Source organism: Myiozetetes cayanensis, unplaced genomic scaffold (genome assembly GCF_022539395.1).
Source record: "Myiozetetes cayanensis isolate MyiCay16 unplaced genomic scaffold, myiCay2020 scf22, whole genome shotgun sequence".
Classification (NCBI taxonomy): Eukaryota; Metazoa; Chordata; class Aves; order Passeriformes; family Tyrannidae; genus Myiozetetes; species Myiozetetes cayanensis.
The window spans coordinates 6558126-6577237 of record NW_026087434.1 but is presented as its reverse complement, the minus strand read 5'-3'; the positions used below and the strand labels follow the sequence as shown (position 1 = coordinate 6577237).

General features: G+C 60.1%; 1 protein-coding gene across 4 annotated transcripts in view; it reads left to right on the top strand.

The window, feature by feature from the left end:
- The window catches only part of CASKIN2 (CASK interacting protein 2), a 31988-nt gene extending 13234 nt beyond the window's left edge, over positions 1-18754 (top strand). Inside the window, exons 3-21 of one of the 4 annotated variants that reach the window (XM_050319172.1) lie at positions 5767-5818; positions 7802-7899; positions 7998-8143; positions 8273-8368; positions 9192-9322; positions 9542-9650; positions 9791-9899; positions 10199-10284; positions 10365-10482; positions 10717-10884; positions 11319-11440; positions 11901-11982; positions 12091-12185; positions 12410-12520; positions 12630-12731; positions 12971-13109; positions 13440-15584; positions 15706-16024; positions 16232-18754. In XM_050319172.1, the coding sequence (XP_050175129.1) occupies positions 5767-5818; positions 7802-7899; positions 7998-8143; positions 8273-8368; positions 9192-9322; positions 9542-9650; positions 9791-9899; positions 10199-10284; positions 10365-10482; positions 10717-10884; positions 11319-11440; positions 11901-11982; positions 12091-12185; positions 12410-12520; positions 12630-12731; positions 12971-13109; positions 13440-15584; positions 15706-16024; positions 16232-16328 (4325 nt within the window). In that variant the 3' untranslated portion in view covers positions 16329-18754. Of the gene's footprint in view, positions 1-5766; positions 5819-7801; positions 7900-7997; positions 8144-8272; positions 8369-9191; positions 9323-9541; positions 9651-9790; positions 9900-10189; positions 10285-10364; positions 10483-10716; positions 10885-11318; positions 11441-11900; positions 11983-12090; positions 12186-12409; positions 12521-12629; positions 12732-12970; positions 13110-13439; positions 15585-15705; positions 16025-16231 lie in introns of all 4 variants that reach the window. The other 3 variants (XM_050319173.1, XM_050319171.1, XM_050319174.1) reach the window with 3 other exon arrangements.
- Positions 18755-19112: the final 358 nt, after the last annotated feature.

Sequence of the window (19112 nt, the reverse complement as noted above, 5' to 3'; positions counted from 1 at the left end):
TGTGACAGCCCTCACATAGGCTGGGCAGCATAAAGTCCAGGGTTTGGTAGGTTCACAAGGGATAAGACACCCATTATTCTCAAGGAGTTGACAGGTGCTGGTGTAGGGACAGATAAGGGGCTCCCTGCAGTGTCATGCTCTTCCATCACTGCTGTTTGCCCTCTGTTGATGGGAATCTGCCTCCCTAATTCCTGCCCAGTTAACCAGTGGCTTTGGCCCAGTTGGAGCCACCCCACAGTGCCTGGCTTGGCAGAGGACCTGTTTGTCAGCGTTGGTGGGGAGCCTGTCCACAGGGACACTGGGGATCCTCAAACCCAGCACGGGCCATTTGCAGGCAGGAAAGGACCCTTGGCATTTGGACACCTGTGGCATTTGGGCACAGGGATGGGTGCTCAGCCAGAATATCCCAGGTGGCAGCACCTCGGCATCCAAATTCACCCACCACAACCATGAGGGGATCCCCTGCCTGCCCAGGGAGCTGGGCACAGCACTGGGCTCAGCATTTGGGGTGTGGGCTGGTGGCTGTGGCAGGCACCAGGGTCAGGAGCCCTTGGCTCTCACCCAACCTCTGTTCCAAGCTTGCTGGGCAACTCTGGTTGAGTTTCCTAACATCTCTGTGGCTGAACTCCTTCCCTATCGAGGTGGGTGAATCTCCTCTGAACCTATTGGGAAACTGCTCCTGAAGCAGCCGGTCTGCCGGGAGGCTGCGCCGGGAGGAGCCGGGTGTGGGTGGCCACAGCGGACGTGCCTGTGGATGGAGAGGCAACAGGGAAGGGTGATTCCTGGATTCCTGCGGAAGAGGGATGGACATCACCTCCTTGGGTCATGATTTTGGGTAAGACAGTGAGTCTGTCCTGAATCCGGGGGTGAATCCACTGTATGCTGAGGCAGGGCCACCTCAGGCTGTTACAGGGCGGGTTGGGTGAAGCTGCCACCTCGTGCCACCTCCGCCTCCATCTCCAGAGGCTGCCACCACCATCAGAGACAGTTGGTGCTCTGCAGGATTGCAGCTGATTAGCTCCTCCAGCTGGTTTATTGGCTTAGTGGTGACAGTCCCCAGATGGATTTCATTTTCCAGAGAGGGTATTTGCATGTGTTTGGTGTGCCCAAAGCACTTGGTCTCCCTCCCATCACCCAGGGTAGCTGGATGGTGTTCCTGCAGTGACCAGACAGAGCATCCCTGAATTCAGGGTACTTGTAGCAGGCAGTGCAGGGATGCTTAGGGCTGGATACTCAGGGATGCTGATGGTATAGGATGTTCAGAATGGTTGTTGAGGGATGCTCATGGCTGGCAGCACAGGGAAGTACATGGTACAGGATGCTCAGACTTGCAGTGTGGGTGAGGCTCTTGGCACAGGGATACTTGCAGCCAGCAGCGTGGGGATGTGATTTCCCAGGACAAAGGGAAGGGATGAGAGTCCGTGACACAGGACCAGAGAAAGGGGAATTTTTCCAAGCATCTCTGACAAGGAGATGGTGGAGGAGGTCTGCTTTGGTGGACAAAACCAGGGGGTCACAGCACAGGCAGTGTTTCCTGGAGCCTGATTCACCGTGTGAGAGCCAAGGGGCAGGGCTCTCCACGGGATATCTGGGCATTTCCTTCCGCAGCCAAAGCCGGGCGAGCGCGTGTGGCTGCTTCCGAAGGAGCGGATCAGCGCTTTGGAGGGATTGTGCCCATCTCCGGGACCTCGGGGCGAAGCTCAGGGGTGTCCCTGCGGAACGAGCTCTCCGTTGAAGGGCGGGGGGTGACTCAGGGTGCCCGGTGTGCTGGCACAGGGGGTGTTGGCCGGGCAGGGCACGCCTGGCTCCACGCAGCCGGCACAGCCGGCGCCAGGCGAGTGCCTGGGGGGGTAAATACGAGTTTGTGCCGGGCCGGCTGCCAGCGGTGCGGGTGAGGAGCCCGCCCCGGCCGGCCGCTCCCCGGGTACCCCCGCACCCCAGGAGGAGCTCGGAGCAGCCCGGCATCCCCGCCGTGGCTGCAGCCCAGCCCCGCGGGGAGACGGCGGCGCGGGCAGAGGAGGCTGCTTGGCCGGGGGAGGCGGTGGGGAATGCGCCGTGCGGGGCTGTGCCATCCTGGTCAGCGGGGAGCTGAAAGGCCAAGGGCCAGAGGCAGAGCGTGCCGTGGATGAGGGGTCTCGGCCCCGTGTGGTGAGCGCTGCCTTCGCCCCGGCCGGCGGCCGGCCCGACATTTGTAAGCAATTTGCCGGAGCGTTCCGGAGGTGCTTCCCGCTGCCGCTTGGCAGCCAGACACTGCACAGAAGCTCGCTGGCTCCCTCGAGGCCTCGCTTAGGCCCGGCCCAGCACTGCTGAGCCTCGTCCTGCCCGGGCAGGCGCCGGAGAACACGCCAGGGCCGGGAGCAGAGCGGGGTGGGAGCCTGGCGGGACCCCTCGGAGGGGTCGTGCTGAGGAGCGGGGGCCGAGCAGGGGGAAGCCACGGCTGGAGTTAACCCTTGGGGTGCACCAAGCTGGGTTTTCCCTGGAAAATATCCCCTTCAGGGCGTGCTGCATTTCAGCACTGAGTCCGTTTTCTTCTGGGTTCATCTTTCCGGGATATGAGCATGCTCCTGGAGGAAAGTGGGGGGTGTGGATCAGCTCTGCGGGTGCGCCTGCCCTGCTGCAAATCTGAAGGGGGTGATGATGTGGTTGGGAAGGATCCGGCCGCCCCATCCCAGTGCTGTGGCTGGATCGACACTGCAGCCCTTTCCCAGCCTCACCTGGCCAGAGCTGCACCTCTCAGCCAGCCGGTCTGGGATGGCTGTGGGATTGGGAACAGCCTGGCCTGGCCTCTGCTGAACCCCAGAACATCTGTGGGGAAAAGAATGGGGAGCCTGAGCACCAACAGGGAGAGAAGGAGCTGAAGTAATGGGGACAGAACCTGGGGAACCGGTCAAAAGGAGCACATGGATGGAATGAAGAAGAGGGATGCAAGGAAGCTTCCTATCGGCTGCCTTCCTGGGGACTGCTTTGCCGGCCCCCTGTGCCCTACAGGGCAGGGTGTGCAGCAGGAGGGGTGGGGTGTGCAGGACCGTGCTGGTGAAGGGGTCCCGTCTGTCTGGCTGTGCTCTGCTTCCCCTCTGTCCCTCCAGTCCCCTCCTTTCCCGAGCCTTTGTGCCCGGGACTGCACAGCCCCACACCCTCCAGCCTGGCTGCAAACCCTCCAGGTCCCCAAGCAGTGATTTACCCACCTGCAGAACCGGGGATGAGCCCTTTCCTTTCCTGCCTGAGGTGAATCCAGGCATTTGGGGAGATCCCCAAAGGGGATGCTGCTCCTGACTCTGCTGTTTGGGACCTGCTGCTTTTCCTGCCACCCACGCTGTGTCCGCGTGGTCCTGCCCTGAGTCCTGACCTTGCTGGGCTGCCAGAGCAGGGAACTAATTTGAGGAATGTTGCTCAGGGAGATGCAGATGCTGACAGCTGCCTCCTGGGGCTGAGAAGCAGGCAAGGACACCCACCACATCCCAACCTTGCTTACTGGACCCCCCTGGCCAGCCCAGTCCCCTCGTAGGAAGGGGTCAGGGATGGGATTTTGGGGTGAGTTCTTCTTCTTCAAATAGTGGGCGTTGCTTAGCTCCAGGACCAGTCCACTGGGGCTTTGGAATGTTTGTGCCTCTTTTGGATGTGCTGGTGGCATCTCCATCCAGCTCTTCTCTTCCCAGAATTGCCCACCCAGCTCTCATCATTCAGGCTCTGCATCTGCTGCCCTGGGGTAAGGACCCCACCTCCTCCTCTTCTTCTTCCTTCTCCCCCTCCCCACCCTTTCTCAGAGCGAAACCTGGTGGCAGTTTTCAGCTGCAGCTGATGGGAGCAGTCCCACATTTATCTTCAGTTCCCACCCCAGAGTGTCCTTTAAAATACCTATTTATCACCCCCAGTTAAAGGCAGGGAGTTGGGGGATCGCTCAGGGAGTGGGAGGTGATGGCTTCACAGGCATCGCCTGTGGATCAGTGGAACGCTTTGTTTATTTTTAATTTTATCTTGATTGTGTCCTTTGAAAGCCCCCCAGCAGCAAACACTTCCCAGCCCTTCCTGCTTCCTGCTTGCAGGATCTGTCCCAAGACTTTTGGAGGGACAGGATGAGAGCTTTGCCCACCACAGCTGAGCCCCTTCCTGACTCTGCTGAACACCCCAAGTGTGATCCTGGCCCCATGGCAGTGGCACTGCAGGGGTCGGTGGTTACGGTCGCTCTGGGACCCAGATCACAGGTGGCCAGTTTACAAGTGAAATGTTATTTTTTCCTGGTGGGGAAATGTTACAAGTGAAACGTTATTTTTCTCCTGGCTGGTGGGGCCAAGGGGAGCGACTTGTCCTTGATGGAGACCCCGGATCCTGGGCTCTTGGGCAATATGGGGGTGGGAGGGAACAGTGGGAGTTATGCTGAGCGATGGCTTTGGGAGCCAGTTCCTTTGGGAAGGGCTGTCGGATTGGTGGCCTCCACTCAAAGACAAACAGCCCCTGGAAGAGGTAATTAGGGTGATCCTGTCTTGATCCCCTCAGCTGTGGCTAGGAGTCACGAGTCCTTCACCAGCAGCCACTCCAAGCCCATTTTGCATTAATTAGGCTGTTTACAAAACACTGTAAATTGCAGTAATGAACACCCCGGTCCTTGGTTTCCTTTAATTATCCATTTGCATGATGAATGAGCCAGCCCCTCTTCAGCCCTCCTTTTCCGGCAGAGGGGTCACACAACCCACTATGGCTTTGTGTGGGATCTGCCATGCGAGGTGGGCAGAGGCCTCTGGAGAGGGGGAGAAGAGAAGGGAATTGAGGAGCAGATGAAGGAAGAGAGGGATCTGCAGCCCTGGAGATCTACCCGGCTGCAAGGAAGGGGGCTCCTTTCCCATTTCCCACATTTCAGTGGGGTTTGAAGCAGCTGTTTCACCCCCAGGCTCGGAGCCCAGCTCTCAGACTTGGATTTTCCATAGGAAAAAGCACAGAAACTGTTCAAAGCATTTAATCCTCCCTGGCTCGGCAATGGGGCTGCCTGGAAAGGCAGAGGAGGAGCGGCGGCATTTCTTGCCCCCCACATACCTTCCCCTTTCTTTCCCTTTTGACTTGGCGGGTGAATTCCAGAGATGTTAATCCGCTCTCAACCCCTCGGTGAAGAATAAAATGTCCTCTCTGTGTGGGAGGAAGGAATTCATTGGAATTAATTGCGGGAAGGAGCTGGGGGTGCACTGGGGGTGCGTGTGAGCCTGTGCCAAGGGTGGGATGAGCATCCTCTGCTGCCCAGAGGTCCCCTAAGCAGAGGGAGGGATGGGCAGGGGGATGGAGATACCCGAGGTGGCACAATCCTTGCATTCACAGCTGGAAGTTCCAGCCTCTGCTTTGGCCGTAAAAATGCCAACCATGTGGTCTGTGGGCAAGGCCTCAGCAGCAGCAGCGGCACAGGGAGTGAGTGGGGGGCAAAAGGGCTCCACTCAGCAGTTTTGGGGCGTCAGTGCCTATAAAGGGGAGGGAAGTGCTGTTCTGTGCCGGGGTGACTGGATCTGCGGGGTCCGACCCATCCCGGGGGCACACAGAGATGGGGCAGGAGGGACAGAGGGGGAAAAGGGTCTGAGCTGGGGCTGGTCAGTCCGTGGAGGGTTCGTGGAGGTGAACGTGGAGGCAGAGGAGAGAGGAGGAGAGGCCACCGGGATGGGCCAGGCGCTGTTCTGTGCGCTGGGAGGTCGGTGTGGCTGCAGGATGGGGTCCATGTGGGATCCTGGGGGCCTGTGGGGCAGCTCAGGCTCTGCCTCCTGCCCTGACCTTCAGCTCTTCTCTCCACAGAGCTCCTGGGATCTGCCAAGCGCCTGAACGTGAACTACCAGGATGCGGACGGGTGAGTGCTCCCCTGGCAGGGTGCTGGGTGCTGCTGCCACCAGCCTGGGGGGGCTTCTCTTCTCCCACAGCCAGTTGGTCCTGCAGCTCGGGGTATTGTACAGCTTTGCAGGGGGGCGGCTGCACCCCAGAGAACACAACAGCATCCCAAAGCCAGGGCAAGCCCTGCAGAGGCAGAGCCAACACCTGCCCAGATCTGAGCTGAGGGCTGTGCTCAATCCATCCTGAAAATCCCTCATAAAGCTCTTCTGCATCCCCCTCCATAGGGATGGGAGGGAATAAGGATGGCAGCATGTCCAGCCAGTGCCCTGTGTCCTGAGTGCTGGTTGAAGCACAGAGGAACACTCAGCCAGCCCCAGCACGTGCTTGTGCCTCTGTTTAATATCCCAAAAACAAAATCCCATTGTTTGGGGGGGTTAGGGAAAGAAAAGATGAGGTTGCCAAGTGACCACAGCATATTTGTGTAGCTCATCACTTCCAAAATCCAAGTACTTAATAAGCTGGGTACTGAGAGTTAAAGAAACCACAAAGGCCCATAAAATAAATAAGCATGTTATTCTTACTGAATTAACTCTGACCTGTCAGTCATTAGCATTGTTTTATGTTCTGTTGTTGTACCTAACTTCTACATGTTTTCTTTTGGAGGACTCTGTAGGAAGAGGTGTCCATGATGAGTCCTAACAGGCCAGTGGGGAGTTGGGAATGTGCAGGATAGCTCCATCTTAAAATAATACTGTGCAGATGGAGCTTAATAGAGAAAAAAAATTAATAATAGAAGCAGTGATCTGATTCTGATAAGGCACAGGGTTTGGGCTTGGGCAGATCCAGGAGGGCTGCTGATGGGAGTGGGGGGAAGGGGTCCATTCCCTACCACAGGGACACGGGCAGGGCACTGGGTTTTGCTGGGGCACAGGAAGGGGACGATGGCGAGGTGAGACCCGAGCATGGGGCCAGCAGTGTGTGTCCTCCTGGGAGAGCCATGGTGCTGGTGGTGTCCTTGGCATCACCTCGCTTGTGGCTTGGAAGGGGTGGGGCAGGTGAGCAGGGCTTTGTGCAGCTGCCCCAGGATAGAGCAGGCCCTGCAAGGACCCCCACAGGGCTTGGGTCGGGGGGATTTTGCACCCCCTGCATTCACACTTGGAGGCAGAGGTTTTGCTGTGCCCCAGGGACATGGTGGGTGTATTGGAGGAGGGAGCAGCCCTTTCTGCTGGGGTTGGTGTCCCTCCTGCAACATCCAGAGACTGAATAGGGGTTTGGAGGTGCTCTGGGACTGCAGATCACGAGGAGAGCCATGCAGGCTGAGCTGCATCCCCAGCACGGGGCTGGGACCCTGCAGAGCCCATTAGAGCCCCTGTCAGGGGCTGTCAGGAGCCCCTCACACCCCTTGGAGTGGCACAGGGGCTAATCCCTGGTGGCACAGGGACCCTCTTGCTCGGCCTTGCTCTTCACGTGACAGCACGGGGGGAGCGCCAGGCAGACAGGCCCCTTTCACAGCCCCAAAACACAGGGCTCTTTCATTCCCAGCGGCCTCCCACGCTCTGCCAAGGTCTCCCGGCATCCCTGCTGGCATGGGGAGGGGGCAGCTGGCAGAGTGGGCAGGAGTAGCCACTGGACCAATGCGCTTGCCAGATGCTGTGAGCAGCATTTGGCTACCTGGCTGCACCAGGGAGGTGGGAGATGGATTTCCCTCCATCCTGCCTGTTTGCTTACTGCACAGGGCAGGGGGGCAAGGGACCCTCTGCCTGGGGTTTCTGAATTACACAGAGTCCCTGCATCCCTTGGATGAGAGATGCTGAGCCCTGGAGCACACACAGCTTGGAGGGATTTATCTGTGTTTCGTTATGGGGAAACTGAGGCACTGGGAGCAGGGAATCAGGAGGGACACAGCCATGAACAGCTGGTGACAATCCCAGCCCGTGTCCCCATGCAGAGGGGGCTGTGGGGTCAGCTGTAGGGCTGGGCTGAGCCCTGCCTTGTGTCCCAGGTTCTCTGCGCTGCACCACGCGGCCCTGGGCGGCAGCCTGGACCTCATCTCCCTGCTCCTGGAAGCGCAGGCCACTGTGGACATCAAGGACAGCAACGGTAAGGGGTGACCCCCAGCACGGCCCCCCGGCAGCCAGCTCAGCCCCCAGGGGGGGGCTGGGGCCGTGCCCAGCCCCGCTGAGCCCCGTTCCCCGCAGGGATGCGGCCCCTGCACTACGCGGCGTGGCAGGGCCGCGTGGAGCCCGTGCGGGTGCTGCTCCGCGCCGCCGCCTCCGTCAACATGGCCTCGCTGGACGGGCAGATCCCGCTGCACCTCTCGGCGCAGTACGGCCACTACGAGGTGGTGAGTGAGAGCCCAGCACCCCCCACGCTGGGGGCTCCTGGGTGGGGACAAACCCCGCCGTGCCGCGGGGGAGGGGGCAAAGGGGAGTGGTGATGCTGAACCCCCCCGTGCCACGTTGCTTCCCCGCAGTCGGAGATGCTGCTCCAGCACCAGTCCAACCCCTGCCTCATCAACAAGGCAAAGAAAACCCCGCTGGACCTGGCCTGCGAGTTCGGGCGGCTGAAGGTGGGTGCTGTGGGGCTCTGCCCTGTGCTGGTTCATTCTCCAGGGGCGGCTCTGGAGCCGACTCGGCTCCTCTGGGAGCGAAGCACCAGCTCTGGCCACAGCCACTCTCTCACTGCCATGAGCCTTGGAGCCCAGCAGGCAGCCCCTGCCTCCTCCCACGGCAGGACACGGCCAGATCCTGGGTCTGGGAGCTGCGGTTCTGACCTCGCAGCAGGGCAGCGCCGGGCTGGGAGGGAAGCCAGGAGTTCTCGCTGGTTTTCCACAGCCTCCCCCCACCTTTGCTTATGGTTAAGCACGGATGGGCTGAGCTGGCTAATCCCAGCAAACTCTGAGCATCCGGCCCCGCTCGAGGTCCCAGGCACAGCACTCTGTGCTCTGGGAGACCCCAGTGCAGCCAGCACTGCCAGGTTGGGCTTGGAGCACAGCCAGCCAGACTGTTCCATGCCCCACCAGGAAGGGACAAGGGGGATATTTCCATTTTTGGAGTATCCATAATGTCTGCAGCTATAAACAGGGCAGTAAAAATAACTCCTCTGTGCCTCTGGGTTGCCCTGAGACGCTGAGAGTCGCTCTGGGTTGGAGAGACTGGAGGTTTTTAGGGCTTGGTCTGAAAAGCCTGATTATGGGAAGACTATTTCTGGCTGCTGTGACCTTTTACGGCCCCTCACGACAGTGTGGCCTTGCCAAGCACTGTCCAGCTCAGGCTGAGCCCTGGGACTGTTGGATGGAGGGGAATGGTGGGATGGGGAGTGGTGGGCTGGCCTGGCTGGGAGGGTGAAGGTGGGGGTACCTGCACCCAGCTGCTCACCTGTGCCCCGTGCAGGTGGCCCAGCTGCTGCTGAACAGCCATCTGTGTGTCGCCCTCCTGGAGGGACAGTCCAAGGATTCCACTGACCCCAACTACACCACCCCACTGCACCTGGCAGCCAAGAACGGGCACAAGGAGATCATCAGGTAACCCCCTGCCAGCCCAGGGCAGTGCCCTTTCCTGGAAAAAAACCCATCATGGCTTCAGTCCCGCATCCTCCCAAACCCACCTCCCTGCTGCAGGCCCCAGCTCTTCATCCCCAAGGCAAGGTGCAAGGTGCTGTCCCCTTCCTGTCACAAAGCAGCCCATTGCCTGGCCCTGATGTTCATGGCCTGCTCTTCATGCCTTTCCCTCCTTCCCACCAGGCAGCTGCTGAAGGCTGGGATCGAGATCAACAAGCAGACGAAGACGGGCACAGCCCTGCACGAGGCCGCGCTCTACGGCAAAACGGAGGTGGTGCGGCTGCTGCTGGAGGTGAGCGTGGTGGGGACGGGGCTGCATGGGGGGACAGGCCCCTGGGGGTCGGCCAGCACCCCTTCCCCTCTGTCCCTCGTCTCCAGTGGGTTTGGCAGCAGGTGGGGGGTCTGGGCATGACCACGTCTCCTCTCGGGCAGGGCGGTGTTGACGTGAACATCAGGAACACCTACAACCAGACGGCGTTGGACATCGTCAACCAGTTCACCACCTCACACGCCAGCAAGGACATCAAGCAGCTGCTGAGAGGTGAGGTGGGGACAGCACTGAGAGGGCCTTCCTCCCACTGGGACCTGCTTGGGCTCCCAGTGCTCCTGAGTAGCCTAAACCAGCGTGGCTGTAAGTGCCGGCATCCCAGTCCCATGTGTGCCCCCATCCCACACATGGACAGTGTCTGGGGATCAAGTCCTTCCTGCAGTAGTAATGTTTTCTTTTCTCCTCTCCTCGCTTTTGCTGTCTCCATCTGCCTTCCCTGAACCCGCTCTCTTTCCTCCCTGCTCTCTGGCACCTTCTTTCTTCCCTCTGTCCCTTGCCTTCAGAGGCATCAGGAATCCTGAAGGTCCGAGCTTTGAAGGATTTTTGGAATCTCCACGACCCAACTGCTCTCAACGTCCGAGCAGGAGACGTCATTACGGTGAGGCTGCTCCCTGCCCCCCATCCCCCTGCCCCTCCATGGCCTGGGTACCAATCCTATCCCTCTCACCCCCACGGCAGGTCCTGGAGCAGCATCCGGACGGGCGGTGGAAGGGGCACATCCACGACGCCCAGAAAGGCACCGACCGTGTCGGATACTTCCCCCCCTCCATCGCCGAGGTCATCAGCAAACGGACAGGTCAGTGGCCATGCTGGTCACAGTCCCCTGTGTGAAACCATCCCAGCCTTCCCAGCACCTCCTGTAGGACAGGCCTCGCAGCCCTGGCTAGCTAGGGGGGAAGAGAAGGACTCGGGTGGGCACAGGGAGTTGTGCCATTGGTGGGGTGGTAATTTGGGGGTTGAGGCTCAGCTCTCCCCCTCCCACTGCCTCCCGCATGAGCTCTGACCACACGTGTTTTGTCTTTGAATGCAGGCATGGTTGTCCCCCGTGTGGCACCCGCACACCAGCGCCAGGGTCCCCCCGGGGCCCTGCCAGCACCCCCCGGTGGGCTGCAGCACCTCCCTGACGAGTGTCCTCACCAGGCAGCCCCAAGTGGCCACCTCACCCTAACCCGGACGGCCCCGGGCCCTGACAGCTCAGGTCAGGGGAGCAGCTGGGGAGGGAGAGGACCTGGGGACCTTCCCCTGTTCCCAGCCCTGCCCGGGCAGGGGGACACAGGGGGAGACTCTCCTTCCACCTCTCAGCAGGGAAGCAGCCAGATGAGAGGGAGCATGTGCAGGGAAAGGGAGTTTAGGGGAGCCCATAGAGCAGCCCCTTCCCTCCCTGTGTCCTCAGCCAGGCTGCATCCCCATGTCCCCTCTGTGTGTCCCTTGCCAGCCCAGGTCACCCTGTCTGTGTCGTGCATGCTGGGAGGTGGGAGGGAACTGGTGCATCGTCTGTGGCCGGAGGGATCATTGTGGGAGGCTGTTTTTTTCCTCATGTCACTGTGTTGGCACTCGGGTCCCTGCTGGGGACCTCTGTGCCAGCCCCAATCTCGGGGTGCTCCTGACGGCCTCCCTGCCTGCCCCGAGCAGCAGGAGACAGGAACAGCGTGGGCAGCGAGGGCAGCATCGGCAGCATCCGCAGCGCCGGCAGCGGCCAGAGCACCGAGGGCACCAACGGGCAGAGCACCAGCATCCTCATCGAGAACGCCAGGGTAGGCACCAGCCCCTGCTTCCCCAGCCCATCCCTGAGCCAGTTCAGGGTGCAGATGGAGCCCCAGCCCCTTCCCTGTCCTCCTGTATCCCTCCTTTCAAAGGAAGGGCTGCTGGAGCTGAGCATCCTCCACCAAACGCCCTTCTTGGCTGCCAGGACTCAGCAGGGAGATGATTCTGGGGGGTCCTCAGTTGCTACTCAAAGCACAGCTGGCCTTTTTGAGTGGAGCTGGAGGCCGTGGTTGGTACCAGTCACCATCTTCACTGTGTCCTGTGTCATCTTACAGGATAAAAAAGGCCCTGGGCCAAATCCTGTCTAGATCTCTTGCTGGGGACCAGCCCTTCACTAGGGGAAGCTGTGCCCAGCAGCCCAGTGCAGGGACCACCCTTCTGCTCCTGGGGGTGTGACAGGGCTTGTCTCTGTAGTGGGGTCCCTCTCACCTCACTCCTTCTCTCCCTCAGCCTCTGCCCTCCTCCAGCGACGACCTCCAGCAACACCTTTTGGGATCAGAGCCACGCAATGGGCAGGTGACAACCCCAGCAGGTGAGGGCTGTCCCAACTCCGTGGAACCTTGGGGACAGATGTCCCCCAGCCCTGGGTGCCGCTTGCTGCTCAAGTGCCCCCGTGACAGTTCTCTCTCCTCTCGACCAGGGTCACAGGGCCTACAGACCCCAGGCAGCTGCCCCCCTGGGGACAGGGTCTTCTCCCACCAGTTCTTGCGTCCTGAGCAGCTCCTCGAGGGGAAGGTAACTGGGACAAATGGGAAACGCTGTGCTGGGTGGGAGGGCTGTGTTTGGGGTGCTCAGCCCAGCTGTCACTGCACTGGGGACACAGGGAACTGGGTCTTGAGAACACTGGGGACAAGTGGGTCTTGCCCAAGGGGATTCCGTTGTCTTGCCTGGAGCAGACAGGTCCTTCCAGCCCCTGCAGCCAGCGTGACGGGCTGTCCTGTGTCCTGTCCTCTCCTCAGGACGCAGAAGCCATTTACAACTGGTTGCGTGAGTTCCAGCTGGAGTCCTACACTGCCAACTTCCTCAACGCTGGCTACGACGTGCCCACCATCAGCCGCATGACCCCAGAGGTAGGGCAGGTCCTTCCTCGCCCTGGTCAGCATCCCCTGCGCTGCTGACAGTGGTACCCACTGCTCCGTGCTCCCTGAGCTGACCATGGCCCCACTCTGCTCCCCTTAGGATCTGACAGCCATCGGTGTGACCAAGCCAGGCCACAGGAAAAAGATCTCCACGGAGATCGGGCAGCTCAGCATCGCCGAGTGGCTGCCCAACTACATCCCGGTGAGTCCCTGGCACCGGGGCTTTGGTCACCCTCTTTTTCTAGGTTTTTCTCAGAGCTCTCTCACCCCAGGACAGGAGAGGAGCGGGTCTAAGTAAATACACACTGCAATGGCTTTGACTGTGTTAATGCACTCAGAAAGACCCTGAAAATACAGTCTCCTGAGCAGAGACAGGGAGGGGGTAATGAAGGTGCTGCCAACGCCTCGATGCTCACAGCAGCATCTTTGTGCTCTTTCCAGGCTGACCTGATGGACTGGCTCAGTGCCATCGGGTTGCCCCAGTACCACAAAAAGCTGGTGAACAATGGCTATGACTCCATCACCATCGTGACGGACCTGACGTGGGAGGATCTGCAAGAGATCGGCATCAACAAGCTGGGTGAGTCCCTCCTGCCGTGCTGGGGTGGCCCAGGGCAGCCAAGTTTTCCACCCAGTCCCCACGCCCCGTTCTCCCTCAGTCTGGGAGGTGCAGGCATGTCCTGAGCACCCGGAAAGGGCAGTTCCTGGCTGTCCCTAAGGATTCTCCTTGGCAGGCTGGAGCTGGGCTGAGCCAGGTAGATGCTGGAGGTAGTTTGTTCCCTCCCACAGGCAGGGTTTGAATAACCCGGAGGCCTTTGCCCTGGTTGGTGACGTGACCATGACTCTTCTTGGCCAGAAAACAAAGGCCTTGGGGGCTGGAGCCAACCTAATGTCCTTTTCCTTCCCGCAGGCCACCAGAAAAAGATCATGTTGGCTGTCAAGAAGCTCAGAGACCTCCGCAAAAGCCTCAACCAAGCAGAAGCAACCCTGGCGAGACGCAAAGTCCCCGGTTCCCTGGACATTGTCACCATCGAGTCGCTGGAGAACGGGGAGTGCCAGTCCCCACACACCCCCAAAATGACGACCTTCCAGGACAGCGAGCTCAGCTACGAGCTCCAGACAGCCATGTCCAACAGCTGCCACGAGACACTCGGCATCAAGAGCAGCCAGGGAATGTCACGGAGCCAGGAGAGCATCGGGGTGCGGTCCCGGGGCTCGGGGCACTCGCAGGACAACGTGCTGTCCCGGCGCCTCTCCAGCCCCTCGCAGGAGAGCCTGGGCAGCGGGGAGAGCAGCAGCAGCAGTGGGCAGTCCTGTGCACCCCCCCGCAGCAAGGAGAGCCCGGCCAGCCTGCCGGGACGGCCCAGTCCTGAGCCCTACGGGAAGCTCGTGTCCCCCGAGGGGCTGAACGGCTTTGCCAACGGCAGCGGAGGCAGCCCTCTCAAGGAGAGGAACCTGCCCGAAGGCACGGACCAGTACGCCCGGCCCGCAGCTCAGAAAGGAGCTGGGACTCCAGCAGTCACCCCCTGTACTCCTCCCCAGACCCCCAGCAAGGGAACAGCCCCCTACGTCTTCATGTACCCACACATCTCCTTGAAATCCCCGACGGTCCCATCCCTCCTGGGAGCGGAGCAGCCCAAGGCCCCGGCACAGCCATACCCCTCCATCTCGCCCGGGCAGAAGAGCAGCCTGCAGACATCAGCCCAAAAAGGCTTCTCCTACCTGCACAGCCAGTGTGGCCCCACGGACCCACCCACCACATCCCCCGTGGCCGGGGAGCAGCACAACGGGGGCGAAGGCTTCAAGCACAAGAAGCGCTCGCACAGCCTGAACCGCTACGCGCTGTCGGACGGGGAGCACGAGGAGGAGGAGGGGGCTCCCACCAGCACCCTGGGCTCCTATGCCACGCTGACACGGCGGCCGGGCCGCAGCCAGATGCCATGGGCCTGTCTGCAGGTGGATGCCAAGGTGACCCGCAGCCAGTCCTTCGCCATCCGGGCCAAGCGCAAGGGCCCTCCGCCGCCGCCTCCCAAGCGCCTCAGCTCTGTCTCCAGTGCCCTGGCTGCCGAGGCAGACAGTGAGCAGCCCCCCAACCCTGAGCAGCAGCCCACGCCCCCCCAGGATGCGGTTGATGCAGGTGCCACCCCCGGTGACACTGGCCGTGGCAGGACAGTGAAGAGCCTGGCGGCTGCGCTGGAGGGAACACCGGGGGCAAGTCCACCCAAGCCCCTCCTGGCCCCAAAACCACCGCACCTGACTCAGGACTGTCTCCCTCGGGTAGATGTGGGTGATGAGTCCTATGCTGGCGGTGACACCAGCAGTGCCACACTTTCTGATGGCAGCAGGGACCCCTTTGAGAGCGGAAAGCCACGGAGACGGACACTGAGCGAGCCCAGCGGTCCCAAGACAGAGGTGGCTGTGCAGGGTGAGCGGGAGGATGCCTGCTCGGACACGGAGGAGGAGGCCAAGCCAGGGGTCTCCTCCTCGTCCTCCCAGAACAGCTCCAGTGAGTGCATCCCCTTCGCAGAAGAAGGCAACTTAACCATCAAACAGCGGCCGAAGCCCACTGGGCATCCTAAGGCTGATACGGCTGTGCCGGACACAGAGCCTGGTTCCCAGCCAGCAGAGCCCCCCTGCTCTGCTGGGAAGGAGCCGGCAGCTCCCGCAGTCACCAAGGAGCCGCCCGTGCTGGAGTTCAACCTCACCGAGTCGGACACGGTGAAGCGCCGGCCGCGCTTCAGGGAGCGGGAGCCGCTGCAGGCGGTGCTGAAGGCGTTCAGCATGGCCGGGCAGGCGGAGTCGGGGGGCACCCCCGCACCCCAGTATGCCCAGGCACAAGCTGTGAGCATCGCAGGCCCTGCCACACCAGCACAGGCACCTCGGGCTGGGCTGGCCGGGGATGCCTTCGATGATGACAGTGTGGAGTTCAGGATTGCCGAGATAGAGAAAAGCATCTTGTCGCTGGAAAAAGGGATGAAGAAGGCACCGAGCCCCACCAAAGCCCCCAGCCCCACGGAGCTGGTCGGCACGGCTGTGGTGAGGACACCCACTCCAGGTAAGGGAGATTGTGGGGGTGTCCCCAAGGTGGTGGCGGGGTCTGGGTCTCCCTCCCGTGTTGGTATGGGAGGCTAGGAGGACCTGTGCCACCGCATGCCACGAGTCCCCTTCCTTTGCAGATGTCCCCACCAAGCACACCTCTGTGGCATCCACCAAGCTCGTCTTCTCTGGGCCCAAGACCATCTACCAGCAGGTCCTGCAGCCCTCCCGCCACACTGTTGCTCCCTGGGCAGCCACCGAGGCGGTGCCGGATGTGATCGGGTCCCTGCCCGGTCCCAGCTCACTGACGCTGGACACGGGCAGCAAGGTGTTGGCAAAGCCTTTGGCAGCTGCCCCGGGGGCCACCCTGGCCCAGCAGCGGCTGGAGCAGACCAACTCCACGCTGGCAGCCACGCTGCAGGCGGCTGAGAAGAAGATCACGGTGGAGGAGGCGGAGAGGTGAGGGAAATCCTGGAGCTGGCCCCCCCAAGGTGGAATTGGGAAGCTGTGCACAGGCGCTGTCTGCACCACACAGGTCCCCTGTGCTTGAGCCCAGCTGTGTGCTGAGCTCCAGCTGCCACTGGTCAGGTCCAGCCTGGCCAAACCTTCCCCATCAGCACCCACAGCCTTTGGGCGGCGTTTTGACTCTCTCCCTTTCCTCCCCAGCCACCCCGGGACTGTGCACTCGGCCAAGAACATCCTGGAAGACATCAGCAACATGTTTGATGACCTGGCCGACCAGCTGGACGCGATGCTGGACTGAGGCTTCGCTCCCTCCTTCCCCTCCTCACCTCCGGCTGCTCTGCCAGTGCCCCTCACCATGGGGAGGAGCGGATCTGGCACCCAGCGGCGCCTCCAGGTCTCTCCAGCCGCTCCCTCCCCGCACTTTGCACTGCGGCTGGGAACGCAGCTGCCCTCCTTGCTCACCCCTGGCTCCGTGTCACACGTGCCGGCGCGGCCACGGGCCGGTTTCCGAGGGGGTCAAGCATTTCCCACCAGACTGGAAGCAGGAGGAGAGCCCAGAGGGGGCTGCACATGCTGTCCTGGAGGCCACGGAGAAGCCCTCGCTCCCTTGCACAGAGCTGAGGAGCCTCCACAAGGGACCTTTCTCTTTCCCCACTGCATTGTCGAGTCTTGCCTCTTATTATTTATCCCCTGCCAACAATGTGTCACAGGAGAGACCTCCCTGGGCAGCCGCCACCGAGCCGGCGATTTACTGAGCAGTCCCAGCCCCGGCAAGGCCTGACAGCAGCTAAAAGAAGACAGGGCTTGTCGCAATTTGGCAGCTTGTGGAGCGAGAAGGAACCTTTCTGCTTTATTTGCCGCTTTTCCAAATGCGTCAGCGTCAGGCAGTGTGTAATCCAAGCGGATCGAAATCCCTCCGGCGGGACCCACAACCCCCTCGGGATGGGGCTGGCACAGCCTCCGAAGCAGCGGATGTTCTACCACGGCCCTGCCGGACACGGGGGGCCTTCCTGCCCCTTCCCAGAGCGATGAGGATGGTGATGGCAGCGCCAAAGGCCTGGGAATTCGGGCCAGTCCGTCTGGATCGTGCTGCTCAATGGAGTTCGCCCTCTGCCAACACCGTGCCTACACAAACCCCCACCCTGGTCCTTCCAGAGTGAAGTAGCAGCGTGTTGATGTTTTTTAATTTTTTTTTTTCCCCTCCCCTGTCCCTTTTCTTTGGGAGAAAACAGCCCGTTTTCCCGGTCGTCGTCCCTCCCTCGCCCCGCAGGGAGCTGCTGGCACAAAGGCCGCCGCCAGCGTTGTTCGACAGTAGCAGCGTCCGGGGCTCGGCGCGATCCTTCCCCGGGGCCCAGCGGGAGAGCTGACCCCGCGTGCACCGCGGGAATGCGGCTCGGGAAGCGGCTCCCGTGCGCTGGATGCGGCCACAGCCCGCGGCGGCAGCGACAGCTCCCTGCGCCCGGGCGGGAGGAAGCGGCTGCATCGCTGCGAGACAGATTTCTCTCTCTCGCAGGATCTGCTCAGTAGTGCATGGCTAAATATGTCCAAGAGCCCCGAACTTGGCTCGCGCCCGGCATGCCAAGCAAATGAAAGCATCGGAGCACCAGAAGGGAACTGGAAGATTGTGCTGAAGTGCCATTTGCTACAAAAAAAAAATCCAAACAAAGGGAAAGAAAAACCCCACGTATTCCCTTCCTTTTTTAAAAAAATCGCCAATGCAAAGCCAAACTGGAAAGGGAGAAGGTGGCTGAGGGGGAATTTGCTTCCCAATCCTTCTGGGAGTTTGGGGCTGAATTGGACTGGTTGCAGACCCTTGTCCTGTTGCACGGGAAGGGGAGCAAAGCCCAGCTGGACAATCCCAAGGGTCTCTGCTCCTGAGGGCAGTTCTGCTGTGGGCTGGGCAGGTGAGAGGTGCCAGCCTGGCTTCTGGGCTGAAAAGCAAAGACAAAAGAGTCCTGAAAAACCCTAAAATCCTATTGTTGGCTGAGACTTGAGGTCACTGTGAGGCGCTAAGACACTTCTCTCCTGATGAATTGGTCACTCTGATTTCTGTCCCACTCTGAGTGTATCCACTGCCCATGTCTGACAGGCAAGTGCCACATCATGGACATGATGTTTTCAAATAGCTACAACCAGTGGCACTTTATCAAGAGGTTCACAGAAACCTTTCAAAACTGATTTTTACTCTCATGAGTCAACCTGGGACAAACCCAGTTATTTTTTTTCCCAATGTTGATAAACTGTAAATGTTTGTTTTTTTAAAAAAGGCCAATGTATATATTTTAAATGTGATTTATTATATATATTTACTAACCAGAACTGCAAGTCTTGGACTGTAGGGTCAGGGATAAGAGGACACTGGGGTGGAGCTGCCGCTGTCTGAGCCACCTGAGGGCAGCACGACGCTGCTCTCATTGTCAATAAGGGAATTAAACATTCGATTTTGCAGAAGAATGCCTATTTTTTAAAAGCTCTAGATCTCTATTTTGAAGCTACTGTATGGTGTGTAAGTTATGTACACTGCAACTGGGACTAACTGACCCCAGCTGCACCTGCTCCGTGCAGCGAGACAGTGAGGGGAAAAAATAGCCCATGTAATCACCAGACTGACAACAGATTTTAAACCATCTGCTCTGTTTGCGTTAATCATGTGTTTTGTTTTCCACTAACATCCATTAAGACTAAATTCTATTAAACAGTGGGGCATATTTTACCCTTTTGATAGTTTTGCCTAGTTGTGTCCTTCGTGTCAAATTGCACTGTTTGAAGTTTGTGGAGGGTCAGCTTTATCCTGTCCCTTGAGTGCTCCAGGGTTTCCTCAGATAATCTCCCCTGGTGAATCCTGCAAGGTTAACATTCAGTTTGAGTTTCAGCACCATGGCAGTGACGTGGTGAGAGTGCTGGGGACCAGCACCACCTCCCAGTGTCCCACTGCCCAGCTCTGGGCACATCCCGACACCTCAGCTCCCTCCACCGGCCAGGCAGAGCATTCCTCCTCCTCCTCCTCCTCCTCCTGCTGCATGGTCAAGTGTGGTGACAGAGAGCCCAGGTCCTGCTTTGCTCAAGACAAGCATCCCAGGCC